Below are 19,682 nucleotides of genomic sequence, written 5' to 3'. Positions count from 1 at the left end.
AAACACTTTGGTGCTGGAAAATTTTCAGATTCCCCAAAGAAAGAGGATATTCAGTATTGCTCATCATTTGGCTTATCTTAGAAACTGGCACATTTATTCTACTGGCGATACAATAAAATATAAGTTATTTTTTATTATGATGCCTTTGGAACTTGTAAGCTTCATTGATAATCTCAGCCACTTATTAATATTGTATCATTCATTCTTTGTCACAGAACACACTTTGGGTCCCTGCCTTCAGGAATGGTACTGGGCATAGACCGGAAGGGGTTTAGGTTCAGCCTGTTCAGAATTTCTGAAATTGCCTCTCCTGGGTGAATTCATTTGGGTTAAGAGATAGTCCCACAGAGACCCGTCTAAAATGTTCATGTTACCCAAGAGCGATCATTTCAGCAACCACTGACCGTCTTTAGCATAGTACCTAGTGTTATATGTTGAGCACTAGTACGCACTTGTTCATTTTATGAGGAAATGGAGGCTCACAAATACTACGTGCCATCCCCAAAGTCACACAGAAAGACATTGGAGACTAGGAAAAGGAACTTGATCTTAACACTCTCTTCCAGGCCTTAAATGTCCTCACTTCACTGCCTTCATTATTCTGCCTAGACTGCACGGTATGTTGCCATATAATCTCAGCTCCCTTACTCTCTAGTCCTTCAGCTGCCCTGACCCTGGGAAGCACCAACCTTGAACTAGTCTCACCCACTGTCCTCGCTTGCCTCTATGTTCATATAGTATTGTTAGATGAAATGAAACACTGGTGCAAATCAAGGCCACTATAAAGGTTAATTCCCAACCCCAGCTGGGCCTTCAGCATGGCCCGTGTAGTTCCTCTGCATTACTCTGGTCTGCTCTTTGCTCACTTTCTTGAATGGGGCCACATCCTTCAGGTCCCATTCTCCCCCCTCACCTTGACCCTTTCTCCCATGACTTAAGTCCTAGTTCACTGAGAAGTTGCCTACTACTCTGGAAATATGGCAGAAGTCTTGACATTTCTGCTCTTTCTCTCTGTTCTTGAAGGACAGTATTATTTAAAGCAACTGTGTTTCCCCAAACACGCAATGAGTTGCTCTTTCAATGTACGTCAATATTCATCCAGGACTCGGTGTCCTGGATTTCAATGACAGCTGTGCCTGCTCTGACTTAGTCATATGTTGAATCTGTGAACCCTATCTTTGTATGCATACGATCTAGAAGAGGAAGTTACTCAAATATATCTGAAGATAAGTCACTTAGGCTCAAACACTTCTAGGTATGGGAGCAAATGAGGTAATTTAAAAAGGTGGAGTTTGGACAGGAGTTCTTTGTGCGTATTAAAGAAACTCAGTACTGCTTACGTGAACTGCTGTACTTCTACAGAATTTAAATCCCACCACACACTTAATATTCCCTGATAAAGCGCTCACTATTATTGAAATATGTGGTTAAGGCGAGTATTCAATGAAACGTTGGTTACTTTCATACGTGATGGTTTGTAAATTTCTAGTTGTGGGTTATGATATTGAGCTCGTCACTGAAAGTATCACTAGTCGTAATTATTTAGAACAAGTGACTTTTCCTTTTGTCTTTGAACATTAGGAATCTCCAACTAAAATTAAAACAAGAAACTAATAATTCTACAAAGTATTATTAATTTTATTGAGGAAATGGTATGTGGAGAGTTAGAAGAGAATCCACTAAATACCTTGTGCTATTTAAAAATCTGTCATTTTGTAACACATTATTGTGCAGATTCCTTAATTCATTCATTTTTTAAAAGACTTAGGAAAAAGATATCTGGCTACAGAACTCTTTTTATTCTCTGTCAAGAATAGAGAAAATAACTCTGAGATAGTTTGTGTGGAACATCTTTATTATTTCCAGCAGTATGAAATAATAGCATATTATTGTTTTTTGTACCAATATATTCCATGAACTCTAACATTTAAAATTTTAAGGACTGTTTTTATGATAATGTTTATTCTCAGAACTGGTGTGTGTCATTAATGAATGTTTGTTCTACTAGGCCTGGTGTTCTTGGCTAAGATTGGTATTAAATCCGTAACTAATTTAAATTTTACCGTAAATACAGTAGACTAGGCAAAAATATCCTTTTAATTTTTTGGTTTTATAATCTAATCATAGCAATAAGTTAATTATAAACAAAGTCAGATTAACAATCTGATTTTTTTATTCAAAGTTCAAGATGTTTGGCTTTATCTTTAGATCACCATATTTTGAATTTTTCAAAATAGAGATGGTGTGCATTTGAATTAAGGGCTTTACCTGTAAAGTTTGGAAACTGTAAATCATTTCATTCTAGAATATAAATTAGGAGTTGTTTATACAGGGAGGTGGGTTTGTTTATTTTTTTTTAATACACCAAATCCTGATTTGAACCAGCAAAATCAATTGTTTTGTTCCTTATAAGACTGAAGTTTAATAAATGTTAGTGTTTACCCATGTCACTTTTATGTAACTTCATGGTTTAGGAGAGCACAAATAAGACTTAAACAATCTGTAAATGTGAACACTCAGGTGCTACCTTACCGGACATCCGTCGTATGATCAGGAAGTATTAAAATAATCCAAAGCCAATGTTAAGTCTTTCTGGCTATTATTAGCTGTTTGAAAAGATCTAGATTCTTCCTTATCTAGAGATACCTTAACCTATTAGTTGGCAATTAAATGTTTAAATACATCTGAAGATACTATTCTACTTGTGTAAGATGGAAAAAGAAAACAAAACGTAAGTCTTCAAAAATCAGATTGTTTGTGAAGAAAGCTATATCTGATTAGCATGTGAATCTTGCCCTTGTGGCTCCAGAAATTCTAATGACCCACAAAATCTAAAGCTGTGTTTCCCATCTACGTACACATACTACCTTCACTGACCTACGCAATACAAATGTGTTCAGTTCTTTGGGAAAGTAACATAAAAGGAAAATAATTAATTTGAGTGTATCATAAAACGCAGAACTGTTACTCTAATACATTAAATCTGAAAACTCTTTAACTGACATCATTCAGTCTTTTTCATGTCTTTAAAAAATTTTTCAGAGAAACCCTCAGTCGCTTTGTAAATCACATACTTTCCTGTCTTTCTTCCTGATTTGAAATACACTAGTCTCCGTTTTATAATGCACTGGCCAGAAACCATATCACTGTGGACATTCTTGCTGCTGCAACAGGTGTTTGTCAGTTTCTTAAGTTGCTTTCCTTTCCCTGAGGTGGTGTTATTTCCGGTACATTCCAAAGGCTCTGAAAAAAAACTTTCACAGTCTCTTGCTGAGCCAACTCATGCCTCCAACCTCAAAGTTATTGAGAACTCATTGTCTTCAGGCTTTTGTTATATAGGCAAATTGTGTGAGTCTTTCTGTAATTCCAATTTTTAAGAACTAAAATATTTACCAAGAATCTTGCAAAACTGAAACTGAAAATGGAAATGACTTTTGTTCAGAAGCAGTCTGGACATCTGGGAGTAGGGTTGATTATATTCCCAGCAAACCTAATGTGAAAAGGTTTTCATCATCCATTTAGACCACCCTGAAGTTTGACACACGCATAAACAAAACGGACCTTGATAACTTGCAGTCTACCTGCTGATGTTTTCCTACAAGTGAGGACTCTGCATGCCCTGTGTGGCTAGACTTTTTATTGCAGAACTTAAGCGAGGGAGGGATACTGGTAGAAAGGAGATCATCAGTCAACTGCTCCCTCTTCACACATCGTACCCCTACTTCACCAAGTAAAACCCAAGCCCGCCATAATATGAATCGGTCGTGATCAGAGCACACACATGCACTTTAGAACTGTGACAAGGCAACAAGAAGACAAGATTCCTCAAACAAACCTTTTGGAAGTTTCTCAGTCCCGCTGAAGGCAACCAAAGTAAGAATATGTACCAGTGGAATGTTGACGAGCTCTCTCATGATTAATCCAGGCGCAGGCAGGAGAAAGTTCCTTCTGGACAACGCAAGGAAAATGCCCCCAACAGTTTACATTTTAAAGCGCAGTTTGTTACAAAAGGGTCGTCTGCTAATGACTGTTTGTGTCAGCAGCTCCACAGGCTCTAAGTATAATCAGGAATTCTCAGTCTTGGCTGTAGTGATGGACACGGCCAGCTGGTGAGTATCCACTTAGGCCAGTAATGCAAGTGTAGTGCTGGAGGAACAAGGGAAAGAAAATCCCTTTAGAATCCCTTTTAAGACAGTGGCAGAAGGACAATACCAGATGCCTTTGCAACCATCACTGTATTCCCTGAGGTATAGGTTTCCTGATCTGATTCGGTTCACCACCTCTCTCTGCTCACGCCAGCACCCTGGGTGTATGTAATCAGGCTCCTCCCCATCGCTCACTCCACCTCCTACCTCCAGCCCATTACCAGTTCCTACAGATGGTACCAACTCCATATTCCTGCATTTCTTCCCCTCCGTTGATTCCAGTTAGTCTAATGCTGTCCCAGTCTCCTTTCCAGACATTCATCTTCTCTGAATGATGGCGATAGCATCCTGTCTTTTCTCCTCTACTGTGTCTTGTTGTCGTCTGATCTCTTCTCAGAGATCTCTTCTCCTGCTCAAGAGACTTCTGTGCCTCTTGGCCGCATCAAAACCTATTCAGACCTCTCTAATATGACATGGGAGGCCTTGCTGGCCCCTGCCTGTCTTGTTAGCCTCATCTGTTACAATCCGTGCCTCTATCTTAATATTTAGCAACCTGTTTCTATATGCAGCTTTCTTCCCTCTGTGAATTACTCAGGCTGTTCTGCCGGCTTGGAATTCTTTCCCCTCTCTGCACTCAGTTAACATCCATCCCAACTTGATCATGATCTCCTCCTGGGAGCCATCCCAGACCCAGAGTTCTATATCTTCCCAAAGTTGCATTGGGTTTGCCTCCTCTGTGTGTGTGTGTGTGTGTGTGTGTGTGTGTGTGTGTGTGTTGTGCACATGTCTATCACTGCACTTACCACATTGTTTTAAGATTTTTGCCTTATTGGTGCATCCTCATTCTTTGGCCTCATGAGTCCATGGATCTGGAAGCTGGGGGCTGTCAGCCAAATTAGTTACTTACAGCAGATCTTCCTAAAGGTGCACTTCCATGGCTTCCGAAGCGTTCTACTACGCAAATTGCCTTTTCTCACTGAATGATATGTCTTGGAGACTTTACCATGCTACTACATACCCATCATTTCTACCGACAATATAATTGTCTAAATTATGAATGTGTGATGGTATATATTTGCTCCCCAGCAATGTGTTGAGAGGACCCATTTCCCCACACTCTTATCAACATTTGCCTTTGAATTCTTACATTTAAATAGAGTAAAAATGATACTTCATTGTTTTAATTTATACTTATTTCACTGAATACTATTGGTAATGAGAATTTTTCATATTTTTATTATTCATTTTCCTCTTCTGTGGCTTTGGTCTATATTCCTCTTACATCATTTTTATTTTTCTTATTTATAGGAATTTTAAATGTATGCTCAATATAAATAGTTTATGTCCTTTGTCTGTTGTATATACTGTCAATATTTTCCATGTGGAACACCTCTGCTACCGAACCATAGAGAGCTTGTGTTAAATCAGTTCTTCCTTCCTAGATCAGGACCTGTGAAGACCAGGTTATCCAGGGCTGTTGGAAGCTTCTGTGCTCCATTAACAAGAAATAATGTGCAAAGCCAGATCTGTCCACCGGACTTCTTTGTTATTTAAATTAATAGATTCACCCTTTTGGGGAGCTTGGCTAAACATGAGTTTGAGTCCTTAAACTACAATCAAAATAATGCTAGTGTAATTTTAACAGAAGACATATAGATTTGATTAGGTTTCTGCTGAGAACATCCTGTGAATGCTGTGTATTTCATGAGAAATTTGAATGTCAATAAGATGAGCACATTTTTTATGTGAAATTTAGGAATCAGCAGGATGAACAGTGTGGCTACCTATCATTTCCGTAAATAACACTAGAGAAAGTGCAGGGTTCTGGAAATTTGGTCGACTTTGGATTTATGAGCCCCCCAAGGACCCCTCTTCCTTCAGATGTCCAGGAGGAGAACTTATAAGGGAGCACTCTTCATCCCCTTTCCCCTAAAATAAAGAACAAGCAATGATGACGCCTGTCTTGAATCCAGTAGGAACTGCCCCCTCTAGGCCAGGAACCCCAGGAAGTTATTTCCTACTTCATATTCCACCATGACCTGAGTCTGAAGGTGACCGCAGTACCGTGCAGGGTTAAGGGGAGACAAAACCCCATTGAGGGAAAAGTGAAGCTAGAATTTGAGGGAGAGTGCTGGCTCAAGATGAAGCAGTCATTGGCTGAGAGAAGCCCATGAGGAGTGTGGTTTAGGTAGGAACACAACAGCAGGTTCCAAAGTGTGGCAGCCAGTTACATTCCTTGCAGCAATTTCTTGTACCCCTGATATGAAATGGCCTTCTATCCTACAGTACAATCTGCTGTGCCTTACAATAGCAGACTTAGTCAGCCTTGTGGAGTGAGACTGGGCACCAGTCCTCAGGGCATGAGGAGAGTAGGTGTGGCGGATGGCCAGTCTTCCCATTAATAAAATACAGTCGGGGGCGCCTTGGTGACTCAGTTGATTAAGCGTCTTACTCTTGATTTTGGCTCAGGTCATGATCTCACAGTTTGTGAGTTCGAGGCCCGCATTGGGCCTTGTGCTGACAGTGTGGAGCCTGCTGGGAATCCTCTCTTTCCCTCTCTCTCTGCACCTCCTCTGCTTGCTTGCTCTCTCTCTTTATTGTAAATAAATAAATAAACATTTAAAATAATAAATAAATAAATAAATAAATAAATAAATAAATAAATAAACATTTAAAATAATAAATAAATACGCCAATGAAGCTTGCCTGGCTACCTCTGCTATCTTTGCTTCTTCATCTCAGAAGCTGGCCAAAACTCCCAGGAAGTAGGATCAAAGAGCGAGTAGCACCGTTCTGAGCCACATCTCAAACTAGACACTGGCATTCAGCTGCACAGCAGCTGATGACACTAGCCCCATTTGTGCTGGAGTCAGCACATCACCAAGTTAGTGCTTCTGGTCTGCACCAGGCTCTCATACATCTGGTGAAGCTTGGCAAAGAGCCCCTTCTAATTATCACAAAGGGCAATGACCTAATTCTTTGCCTCACTGGTCAGCAGACAACGGGTCATGAATGCCACATGGATTGCCCTTTCCAGAAAACTCCTGGGGAATCAAAGAGATAGTGGTAGGGTTATATTTTTTTTTAATGGATGGGATCTCCCCATTGACTGTGAGGATAGGTATTAGAGGTGCATCAGGATTTTTGGAGCCTACACCTTATAAAATTGGAAAGGACTCTTGAAAGAAAATGTTCAGTGAATGAATGAATTATACTGAATACCTACTGTATGTGGGACATTCAGCAACAAGAGATGGGGCTTGATGTCTGGTGAGGGAACGAATAACAAACAATTACATAAATAAATACATTAGAATCTGGAGAGATACACTACATTGTAAGATTATATAAAAACTGAGCCTGAAAAAAAATGAGCCTGGCCTAGTTAGGGAAGCAAGAAATGCTCTTCTGAGGAAGTGCCACTGCGGCTCCCCGCTGCAGGATAACTCAAAGTCAGACAGCCAGACTCGGGAGGTGTGGGCATAGACTCTAACAGGCAGTGGGAGAAGAATGTGGAAATGGCTGGGGATGTGGAGACCATGGGGATGTGGAGACCATGGTGCTGTGATAGAAATGAAAATTGTTTGGAGTGCAGGAAGGGGAAAGGTACAGAGGCAGATAGGGGAGATCACTCAGGGTTTTGTATGTCTCAGAGCTTCATTCTATGAGAAGTGAAACGCCCTGGGAATGTAGATTGTAGTACAAGCTACAGACGTGAATCTGATATGCTGAAGGGAGCACGTGAAAGGAGAGGAAGCCTTAGATCTGAGCCATGACACGTTCCAACCTCTAAAAGCCAGTGAAAGATAAAGAGCTAGAAAAAGAGATGGACACAGAGCAGCTAGTTGGGTAGAAAGCTATATACTAATAAAGTAGAGTGTCACAAAAGGGAAGGGAAGAGAGCATTTCTAGAAGGTGAGCATGGAGTATGTTGAATGCCCCTAAGCGGTCAAGTAGGAAGGAGTTGAAAGGTTTCCACTTAATTTAGCATCATAGAAGTGGTTTATGATCTTGGTGAAGGGCAGTCCTGGGGAGCAGTGGGGAAGGAGCTAAGACCCTGGAGTGGTGTATGCAGACCGGAGAGTGAACAGGACGTGAGGAAATAGAGACAGTATGTGGGGAGGATTCTCTCAAGAAGAGTGACAAGGAGAAAGCTAAGCAGCAGCTGGAGGGAAGGGTTGGACAGAGACAGAATTTATTCTTTTTTTTTCTTTTTAGTAGGCTCTATACCTAACAGTGAACTCACAATCCCTAGACCAAGAGTCTCATACTCTACCAGCTGAGCCAGCCAGACGCCCCAGAACTCATTCTTTATTTATTTTGAAGGTGTGCTGTGAGGGATCCTGTAGAGAGAAAGAGGTTAAAGACACAGAAAAAGAAAAGATAATAGGTAGTTCAAGGTCTCCAGGAAGGCAGGAGGGACTGGAGCTCTAAGCACTGGATCTTGTAATAGGAGATGATGAGGGAGGGGTAAGTAGGCATATTTGTAGGTGAGAATGGGGAAGAGTTTACTGAGCCCTCATCTAATGACTTCTATCATCTCTGTGAAGTAGAAGGTGAGGTTGAAGAAGATTTAAAACAGTTATTCTGGAAAATAAGAGAGCCCACAGTTGAGGTTGTTGCTATAAAGTTATGCTGATATCATACACCCTAGTGTGTTTTTTTTCTCACCAGCCCTTCTCAGCTTCACAAATGACAGATGTTGAATGGTTAGGTTTATTTTGGGGGGTGGGGGGAGGAAAGGGTATTTGTTAGTGATACATTAGTCCAGGGAAGCAGCATTCCAGAAGAGAGAGGGAAATGCGATGCTAGGGAGCAAAGTGGATGTATTGAGAACAGACGCAGTCAATAAGTGGTGATACTGGCAGCACAAAGAAGGTAGGAACGTGGACAATGGAAGGAGCAAAAACCGGAAAGAGAGAGATTCAGTGATGTGGGGTAGCTTCAAGTCAATTCAGGGGTCCACCTGGGGAACATGGCCCATGACCTGGGGCCATTTTGCTTCTGTGCAGTTAAGTTCATTTCTCAGAGGGGAGACCAGCTCTGAGTCCACTGTTCCTGCCCATGAAGGACAATGAGGTGGTTGGAGAGGAAAGGGTAGATTGGAGACAAATATGGAAAAGATTGGGTCATAAAGTCAAAACGAACACCAGATTTTCATCTTGAAAACTTCAGTGGAGTTGGGCTGCTGGAGTGTGGAGACCCGGTGAGCCTATGGGTGGGTGAGCAGGCGACGGGGTGGGGGTAGGTGGAAGAAAAATCAAATGAATGTAGAAAGTGGAGTCTTCAATTGTATGCTAGCAGGAACTTCTGAAAGGAAAAGAAGTCTACTAAAATGATCAACTTGTATCATATGAAATTTATAAATTTATATCTTAGGCTGCTGTCTGGGTCCCAAAATGAAATAGATGGCCTGCTCAACTAGAATGCAAGGAGATATATAGGTGTAAGGTGTTCGGAAAGTGCAAGAATTAGTGTAGAGACTGTGAACCACCAACAGGTGCTCTTTACCATCTCTAGGCCTGAGGGTTGAAGGGGCAGAAAACCACTTATCGGAATCTAAAGACTAAGTCATGGGAGAGCTTCCTATTAGGAGCTAAGACTTTTGGTTGAGGGATTCAGGTAGCTCACGAGAATGCTTTTGATTTCTGGCAGATCCTCACCATTGGCCAAACCCAATAAGGAACTGGAGGGCAAGAAAGCCCATTGATAGAGTTCATAGAAATCAGTTTCCACAGGCACAGAACAGGGGACAAGCAGATCTGGAGGACAAATGGAAGGAGACCCCAGCTGGTCTCTTTAAAGAGTTCCAGCTTCTCCCAGAGCACAAACCACACACCAGATGAGACTTCACGCCGGTTCTCCGATTTGTCTGTAACAGTTACCTTTGCAGTCATTCGATCAGCATATCACACTTTACCCCGCCTCTCTGCTTACCCCTAAAGACTAAACTGCTTCTCGGTCATACCACCTCTGGCCTCTCTGAAGTATATCTTTGGTACCCCAGCATGTTATAGGGGTTTTTCCAGAGTACGGGTCTGCCTGTCTGGATTTTCCGTACTCTCTATTCTCTGAGACCTCCAACCTGTTGGTCGCCTGCATGAACACAGTGCTTCTTCCTGGTTCATCCAGCCCCACTCTCAGTCTGAAAACCCAATGGAAAACGCAGACGTGGCTACAGTTCAAAGACCCTGAAGTTCACACATATGGTATAAATCATTCTGAGGGAAGAAGCCCTCCACCATGCTTCCCGGGGAGGTCCGTTCGTTCCATCGGCCTCTGCCTGAGAAGGCCGCGGGGTCGCTGCTGTTCATCCACCCTGCCTCAGTCTGCTGGCACAGGCTGTTTGGACCCTTGATGCTGCTGCCAGAGGGAATTTTTTTTAATTTATCCACTGGGGTACCTGGGTGGCTCAGCTGGTTAAGCCTCCGACTTCGGCTCAGATCATAATCTCACTGTTCATGAGTTTGAGCCTGCGTCGGGCTGTGTGCTGACAGCTCAGAGCCTGGAGCCTGCTTCGGATTCTGTGTCTCCCTCTCTCTCTGCCCCTCCCCCACGCACACTTTGTCTGTCTGTCTCTCAAAAATAACCATTACCAAAAAAAAATTAAAAATTGTCTACCACTCACCTATTAGAATGGGCAAAATCTGTAACACTGGCGAGGATGTGAAGCAGTAGGAAATCTCACCCGTTGCTGGTGGCAATGCAAAAGGAGTCTGCCATTTTGGAAGACTGGCAGTATGTTACCAAACTAAACATACTCCTACCACATGATCCAGCAGTCATACTTCTTGGTATTTACCTAAAGGGGTGAAAAAATGTTGACACAAAAACCTGTACACAGTCGTTGATAGCAGATTTATTCATAATTGCCAAAGCTTAGAAGCAACCAAGCTGTTCTTCAGTAGGTGAGTGGACAAATAAACTGTGGCACATGCAGACAATGGACTGTTATTCAGCTCTACAAAGAAATGAGCTATGGAACCATGAAAAGACGTGGAGGAATCTTAAAAGCCTGTCACTAAGTGCAAGAAGCCAATCTGAAAAGGCTACATACTATATGATTCCAACTATATGACATTGTAGAAAAAGTCAAACTATGGAGACGGTAAAAAGATCAGTGGTTTCTGGACGCAGTGGGAGAATAGGCAGAATAAGAGAACAGTGCCTGAATAGGCAGAGCACAGATGATTTTTAGGGCGGTGAAAATACTCTATATGATATAATAAAGATAGCTATATGTCATTATACACTTGTTCAAATCCACAGAGCATACGATAGCAAGAGTGGACCCTAAGGTAAGCAGTGGACTTTGGGTGGTGATGATGGGTCAGGATAAGTTCATCTCTGCCAAAATATGTTCTACCCTAGTGAATGATGTTGATAGAGGGGGAGGTTAAGCAGGTGTAGGGATAGGGAGAATAGGAGAAATCTCTGTACCTCCTCAATACTGTTGTGAACCTAAACAGCTCTCAAAAATAAAGTCTTAAAAAAAGCATCTGTAGCTCTGTGCAATAGCAGTGTTATAGCCAATTAGTCAATGAGGCATGACTATTGCTAATTGAAAAAATATATATATAAGGGTCCAGTACAATGATATTATTCAATTTGTTTTAATTTTTTTTTTAATTTTTTAACATTTATTTATTTTTGAGACAGAGAGAGACAGAGCATGAACGGGGGAGGGTCAGAGAGAGGGAGACATAGAATCCGAAACAAGCTCCAGGCCCTGAGCTGTCAGCACAGAGCCCGACGCGGGGCTCGAACTCACGGACCGCGAGATCATGACCTGAGCCGGAGTCGGCTGCTTAACCGACTGAGCCACCCAGGCGCCCCTGTTTTAATTTTTTAATGTTTATTCATTTTTGAGAGAGAGAGAAAGAGACAAAGCATGAGTGGGAGAGGGGCAGAGAGAGAGGGAGACACCAAATCTGAAATGGGCTCTAGGCTCCGAGCTGTTAGCACAGAGCCCGACACAGGGCTCAAACTCATGAACCGCGAGGTCATGACCTGAGCCAAAGTTGGACGCTTAACCTGACTGAGCCACCCAGGCGCTGCTCAATTTATGTTTTCATTAAAGTTTTTATATATAAAAAATTATGACAACTACAGATGGCATATTATAAGCAAGTACAAAGCATAAAATCTTCTTTGCCAGGAAGGCATTAGTCTCTATAGCGAAGTCATTTTTGGTTTTGTTTCTTAAACTGAGTATCCGAAACGTTTCGTATGTTTGTATGGGTTTTGGAAGCGGCAGGTCCCAGCTCTGCCTCTGTAAGCTGAGAAAAATGAATACTTCCTCTCGTGGACCCTGATAGGTGGATACAGATGAGTGACCTCAGCTCAGCCAATCAGACACGTCTGCTGGGACTCTGAATTTGGAGCAAGTGACACAAAGAAGGAGGTAGTGAGAATTCATTCCAGTGGTGGCGGCATCACGCGTTCGACGGCATTAGAGCCAAGAGTAGCACGCAGCCACGGCGGCGCCTCAGCAGTATCCAGTGTCCGGTGATGGCAGCGCTGGTGGCCATGCCCAGCGTCAGCGGCGGAGCTGCGTCACCCCGACCGGGCTGTTCCTCGGTCGAGAGCTTGGCCACGGTGCTTGCCACCTGACTGCCTTGGTTCCTGCCTGCCTCTCCGGTATTCCTGTGTATTTTGTAAGCTGCCCAGTAGCCTTCCAAAACACTTCCTTCCTCCCAAGTTAACCCTTTCTCTCGAGTTACATGATACACACACACACACACACACACACACACACACACTTATTTGTAGGAAATATATATACATCTAAAATATAATTAAATGAATAAATGTATAATATATGAATATAATGTATTTTATTTAATTAATTTCTTTAATATAATGTATGTATATGTGTGTGTGTATATATATATATACATATATATATATTCTCATGGAAAAACCTTTAATAGGACACAAAACCTAGAAGTCATATAAGGATGACTCCATTTGACTACATAAAGTTTTAAAATCCACCTGGGGGAAAAAGAAACATGTTGCCAAAGGTTAAATATCAAAGTGAAATTAAAAAAAAAACAAAACACCCAACTTGCTAAGCTAATAGATATGTGCATACATACTCATTATGTATCTTACTTGAATTTTCCTCAACGTGTGAAAGTATTGGCCATTCTTTTTGCTTAAGATTCTTCTTCACTTGGCCTTTTTATGATAGAGTTATTTCCTGGTTTTCTTGTTGTTATTTTTTTGTTGTCCCCTTCATAAATTCCCCACCCTGCCCCATTCCTTCATGCAGAATTTAGATGTTTATTTTCCCAAGTTAAGTCTTTGGCACACCTCTCCTGAGTGTGCCATACTCTAAGAGTTGTTTCGACCATTTTACAGCGTTAGAAAACATCTAAATATGTATGACTCTTACCTGTAGCTCTGAATTAAATCTGTCTCGGAAACACCTGTATAACTAGTCGTCTGTGTGGCTAGCTCACAAGCAACTGAAACTCAAGATATATAATATTGAGATATAATATTATTAATCTTAAAAATGTTTAATATTTAACTAGAATTAGCAATGCAATCAGAGAGGAAGGACAGGAAACCTTCAAACTTTGCTTTCTCTCCCCATTGCTGCAAAAGGCTCTCTGAGACAAAATGCCACTTTCACAGGCCACAGCTCTAAAATGGCTTTCTACTGCTGTCATTGAGCTAAAATATTAGCTGGAAGCCAACATGCCTCCACATACCGTACCTGGTTCCAAGCACCTGTAAATGAAGGTGTCAGCGGGAAAGTTGGAAAATACAAACTTTTTCTTATTGGCGAGTTCTGTGAAAACAGGTACTTCAGAATAGTGAGTGGCACATGCGATGTGTGTAATAAATACGAGTTGTGCATAAATTCAGAGCTTTTTCAAGTTGACAGGGCTCTCGGTTGACTTGTAACACATGATTCTCAATGTTCAAGTGCTCTCAGGGATAAGATAGGACGAGAAAAGAGCTAGCCCAGTAGAGCTAGCTGTATCTCCACCTATGGTATTCTCCACTGTTTGTTCCCCGACTGCCCCAGCCCTATATGGAAGAGGGATGTAGTTATGGGGAGTTGTGGGAGAGAGCTTGGGAAGGTATTATAGTCTCAGAGCTGATGAAATTCAAACTTTTATTCCAAGACTCTCAAGACCTAGAGCCTAAATTTCTGCTGACCAAAGAATCTGTCTTAATTTAAATAAATCCAAGATGCTAGTACCTGGAGAAATTGATCCGAAGTCCTACAACCTCAATATGTCCAATACTAAACTCATCATCTTCCCTAAAGCCTGGGAATTCCTTTTTTTTTTTTTTTTTTAATTCCTTTATCTCTTGTTTCAGTGAATATCACATCTTCTATTCGGCTTCCTAACCCATTGAGCTCTGAGTCATCCCCGACACCTTTCTTTTTCCTTAACCCATCAAGTTTACATTCTGAAGGCCTGTCTGGATTGTCCCTTTCTCACTGCCCTCCCCACGCCACTTTTAGTTCTCATTAATTTATGGTCTGCCTCCTAAGCTGCAGCGAGTGGGTCTCCCTACCAATCAGTTCTCTACGCCGATGTGAGAGCACTCCTTCTAGTATATAAATTTGGCCATGTCATTCTCCTGTTTAGAATGTTTTATGACTTCCTGCTGCTTTGGGGGTAAACTCCACGCTCCCTTTGTTGGCAGTCCTCTGCTGCCCTCTCCTCCCTCTTTCCTCGCCTTCCCTTCCTCACACTCTTTGTTAAGGAGTAACTGTAGTGCCTCGGAATCACCACCACACTTGTTCTGACCTCCATGCCTTTTAACATGGTTTCCTTTCTGCTGGAATGTCACTCTCCTGTTTTCTTTTAGCCAAACATGGCTCGTCCTTCAAGATTCCACCTGGTTCTGGCCTCTCTGAGAAGTTTCATTTGATGCCCCAGTCTAAATTGCATGCCCCCTGCTCTCAGCAGAAGCTCCCACTCTGGGCTCACCTCTTTCTTAACCCACAGCACAGGTAGTAGAATTCTTAGCTGATCTTGACTCTTTCTCTCCACAAGAAGGTGAGCTTATTGAACACTGATTTTTGTGTTCTGTATGTCTGTGATTCCTGTGCCTAACAGAGTTCCTGATGTATTGTAGCCCCTGGTACCTATTTTATGATGAAAGACTGGATAAATGAAACCACATCTTTCTTTCTCCCTAAGAATTTTAGACCTTGCTGGTAGATTCTCTTGATAGGGGGGATGAAGCATTAAAGAAATTTCCTTGGCTTATTCCCTTAGGTCTTCTCCCCCACCCCCCACCCCCCGCCCTTTTCTTTATAGTAGCATGTGGAGTGCTGAGTTGCACAGAGCTGCATTTTGCAACTTGGGGAAGCGATTGTTGGGAGGCCCACTGAATGCTGGAGAGAGAGGAGAGCTGGAGTTACAGAGTGCTACATATTTGAAGTCTATGCTTTGGTAGAGAAGAAAGGTTATCTGTGTTACTCATCTGGTTAAGTTAGGAGGGAAATGGTGAGCAGGAATTCAAGGCATATTCTGTGTACAGGAAAAGAGTATATTTGATTTGGGCCTTCTTTGGCCTTTGTCATTTGGGGACCTGGGGGTAGCGGTAAGCCAATGCCCTTCCTTGGTTCCTCTTATGATAAAAGTGGTACCTGAGTCCCCTAGGGTTTTCCCTTCTATAGCCTCATCTTTTCTGCTTCCCTCAATCACAAACCTCATCCAGAGTTTCCTGAATCATTATGAAGAGACAGAAGACTGGAAACCATTGTGGAAGCTCCTATCAGGATGACAGATTCGTCCCTCTTTCTCACTGCTTGTCTCCTTTCTGCTTCTTCATTATAACTGGAGTGTTCCAGACTCCTACCACATATTCCTCAAATATGTTAGATTGGTTTTTAGGGCACCGTGAGATCACCTCCAAAGGAAACATCCCGTCCTAGGAACTTCATTTCTCAGTTTAGTCCCAGCATTGTTTATATCTTCTAACCCTGGCTTAGAGATGCCCAATTCAATTCAGTTCAGCAGGTCATGGCTAGGCACTAGGCCAGGCCCTGGAGTCCAAAGGAAACATCGACAACTGCTTCCAGTAGGCCATGTGCAGTGTAAGGAGAGAAGCTCTTGGCAGGGTTCATTGCACTGCCCAAGGGTCAGAGCAACCCTCGCCAAGCCTGCCCTGGCAGTTGCTGGAGTGGTGCAGGCAGGCTCTAAGATGGCCCCCCAATGCACAATCCTCTTTCTTGGAGTGTGGTCTGGATTTAATGACTCACTTCTGAAGACCAGGACACAGCAAAAGTGATGTTATTTCACTTACGAGATTAGGTTCTAAAAAGATTCTTCTTCTATCAGGGGGTTTCAGAACAACAGGACTCGGTGAAGCAGAAGGAGGAACAGAAATGATGTTGAGGTTTTGGGATAGAATAACTAGGTGGATGTGTATCAGGAACTGAGATGCTGAAGATTGGATTAAAAACCAGTTTGGGGGGGGGGGAATGTTCTTAATGATGATTTTCTATTTGGATGTGAAGTTTGAGATGTTTATGTGACAATGCAAATAAAAATGTCTGCTAAGTAGGACCAATTTAGGTCCGAAGCTCAGAAAAGAGGTTTGGGCTTGAGTATAAACTGGGGGAGTTGTCAGCACACTGATGACGTTTAATCATGAGACAGCACAGATTGTCACGGGCGAGTACGGATGGAGCCAAAGTGAGGAGCCAGGATCGAGCCCTTAGTAATGTCAACTGCGAGAGGCCGTATTGAAGAAGAACACGTTAATGAGGCAGGAGAGAGTGGTCAACAGCTGCCAGAGAAGCTGGAGGAAGTCCAGGCATGTGCATTCTTGTGGGAAAGAGAAGGAAGTTCCCTGAGAAGATGGGAGTGGTCAGCTTGGTCAGAGGGTTTTGAGTGGGTGAGGGAGTTTAGGAATGGGAAGTGGCCATTAAAATTGGGAAGTAAACATTAAAAAAAAAAAAAAAGAAAAAGAAACCTAAAGCATGATACATTTGAACTGTTAACACCATAAAGTAGCTTGGTAAATTGCTTCCCAAAATGACTAGCCCTAGTTTTTGCCATAGGTTGAAAGATCAGAAAATGAACATAGTCAACTTGCCCTTCACCTTACCTAGCAGCAATTGCTAGTTGCACACACAGATTATAAAAATGCTTCTTTACATTCTTGAATTCAGCCATCTTGAATCAATTCTAGATGCTAGATACATCTTCTAGCATCTTCTATAAATAATGCAGTACACTTACAGTGACTATGTTAGATAAATAAGGGCTCAGGAAGTGTGCATGTATGTCAACACTGCGTGGAAAGGAATTTTCCAGTTTTGAAAACTATACCACCCCAGGGGAAGAGAATCCTTCATGTAGCCCCTCAGCAACTCAACGGCTCAGCAGCACAAAATAACACTAGGAAAATTATGCTGCACACTGAGTAAGCATGACGTGGTCAATTTATTCATAGTCTATTTTTGCAGCGATCTCTTTGAGCTATGCCAGGATTAATAAATGTGGTTTATGCATAGCCATGATGCTCTCGGGAGACTTAATTTAATAAAAATATAAACCCCCAGATAAGTCTTATTTTTGTAATGTTCTGGTAATCACAGGATTAGGGTAGGCAACCCAGCAGTGCTGCTGGCTCTTTCTCAAAGCCTGGGTGTGTGGCCTGCGGACCAGACTTAGGGTTGCTTTAGGTTAGTGCAGGGCAGGGGCCGGGCTGAACTGTGCTGACTAGGGAAAGTCCTAGAGATTTTGAGCTGTGATTTACACAGGCCTTTATGCATTATTACAACACATACTCAAGCGCACGCACATTTTCTGTGGTTTTCTATCTTCATTGGCAAAGTACTATTTGGAGATGTTTCTTTGGCAATAGTCGAATAAGTTGGTTGCTGATTGTACGTCTCTGGATCAAGAAATATTTGAAGATTGCAATAAACTGATGTGATTTTAGGCACTCTTTGTCCTCCGACATTTTCTTTTTAAAAATCTCTTGCTGATTTTAGCCATGCACTGTAAAAAATAAGAAGAAAACAACCATAAGATATTGAGAATAAAAATAACAGTCAATTCACAGACATGCCCAGACTTTAGAAAACAAACATTATTACCATGTTTGTACATTTATGTCCTAACTTCTATCATATTATGTACAGAAAATGTGTTAAATAAAATATGACGCACACTGCACATGGTTTCATGTACATTTCTACCATCATTGATTATTACAGATTTTATTTTAATGTACAAATACACTATTATCTGTGTAGCCATTCTCCTGTTGTAGGTAGTTCTGATTTCTAACTATTAGGAATAAAATGTCAGCATCTTATCCCTTCTGTTTCATGTGATGCTGTAATTATGGCCTTCCAATCATTAAAGAAATGGAATTATTGAGTCAAAGTGTGTGAATATTAATGAGGCCCTTGGTATGTATATTCAAATTTCCTTCCAGATGTTTTTGCCTATGCACACTCTGTCACAGCATTCTCATTTTTGAACCCATTATGGTAATTTGATGGGCGAAAAAGATGTCTCGTGTTTTTTTGTTGTTAGTATGAAGTGTATCCTTTTGCAATATACGTGTTTGCCATTAATACTTTGTCTCTTGTAAATTATTACGTTGTTCTTGGTTTATTTTTCCTCTAGGATGTTTGTTTCTTATTTAATTTAGAAGATATTTATACATTAAGAACTTTGTTATATGGGGCGCCTGGGTGGCTCAGTGGGCTTAGCATCCGCCTCTTGATTCCGGTGCAGGTCATGATCTCACGGTTGTTGAGTTTGAGCCCCGTATTAGGCTCAGCGTTGACAGCACGAAGCCTGCTTAGGATTCTCTCTCTCCCTCTCTCTGCTCCTTCCCTCCTCGTGTTCTCTAAACAAACAAACAAACATTAAAAAAAGAACCTTATTATGTACACTGCTAAACTTTCCCTTATTTTTTCAGTTTGTTTTTTATGACTGAAAAAAAGATTTTAATTTTTATGAAACCTAATCTATCAGACTCTTTTCTTTTTTTTTTTAAATTTTTTTTTAACGTTTATTTATTTTTGAGACAGAGAGAGACAGAGCATGAACGGGGAAGGGGCAGAGAGAGAGGGAGACACAGAATCGGAAGCAGGCTCCAGGCTCTGAGCCATCAGCCCAGAGCCTGACATGGGGCTTTAACTCATGGACCGCGAGATCGTGACCTGGCTGAAGTCGGACGCTCAACCGACTGAGCCACCCAGGCACCCCTATCAGACTCTTTTCTTATATCCTCTCTGTTTTGTGGTCATAAAAGCTCTCTGAACCCCCAGAAAAGATCATTTTCACCCATGTTCTCTTTTAGACTGTTCAGGAGCTCATAATTTTTATATTGAAGTTTTTGATAAGTCCAGAATTATTCTTACTTTACATGGAAAGTAGAAAGATGACATTATTTCTTAAAGCATAGGTTGTTCTACCTCTATTTATTGAAGAATATTCTCTTCATCCCATTGATCTGAAATCTCACCTTTTTAGAATATTCCAGCCTTTAGGGCGATAAATTGGTAGGCCAGGGAAAGGCAAAAGGAAT

The 19,682-nt window shown here is 41.7% G+C and overlaps 1 protein-coding gene across 5 annotated transcripts in view; it reads right to left on the bottom strand.

The window, feature by feature from the left end:
* The window catches only part of MUSK (muscle associated receptor tyrosine kinase), a 90,675-nt gene extending 86,761 nt beyond the window's left edge, over nucleotides 1-3,914 (bottom strand). For all 5 annotated transcript variants that reach the window (XM_047099534.1, XM_047099559.1, XM_047099541.1 and 2 more), the window contains exon 1: nucleotides 3,836-3,914. In XM_047099534.1, the coding sequence (XP_046955490.1) occupies nucleotides 3,836-3,914 (79 nt within the window). The remainder of the gene's footprint in view (nucleotides 1-3,835) is intronic.
* Nucleotides 3,915-19,682: the final 15,768 nt, after the last annotated feature.

This window comes from Lynx rufus, unplaced genomic scaffold (genome assembly GCF_022079265.1).
Source record: "Lynx rufus isolate CCGP_SWC_20201006 ecotype Redwood Valley unplaced genomic scaffold, mLynRuf1.p SCAF_10, whole genome shotgun sequence".
Lineage (NCBI taxonomy): Eukaryota > Metazoa > Chordata > Mammalia > Carnivora > Felidae > Lynx > Lynx rufus.
This window is presented reverse-complemented; position numbering and strand designations above follow the sequence as displayed.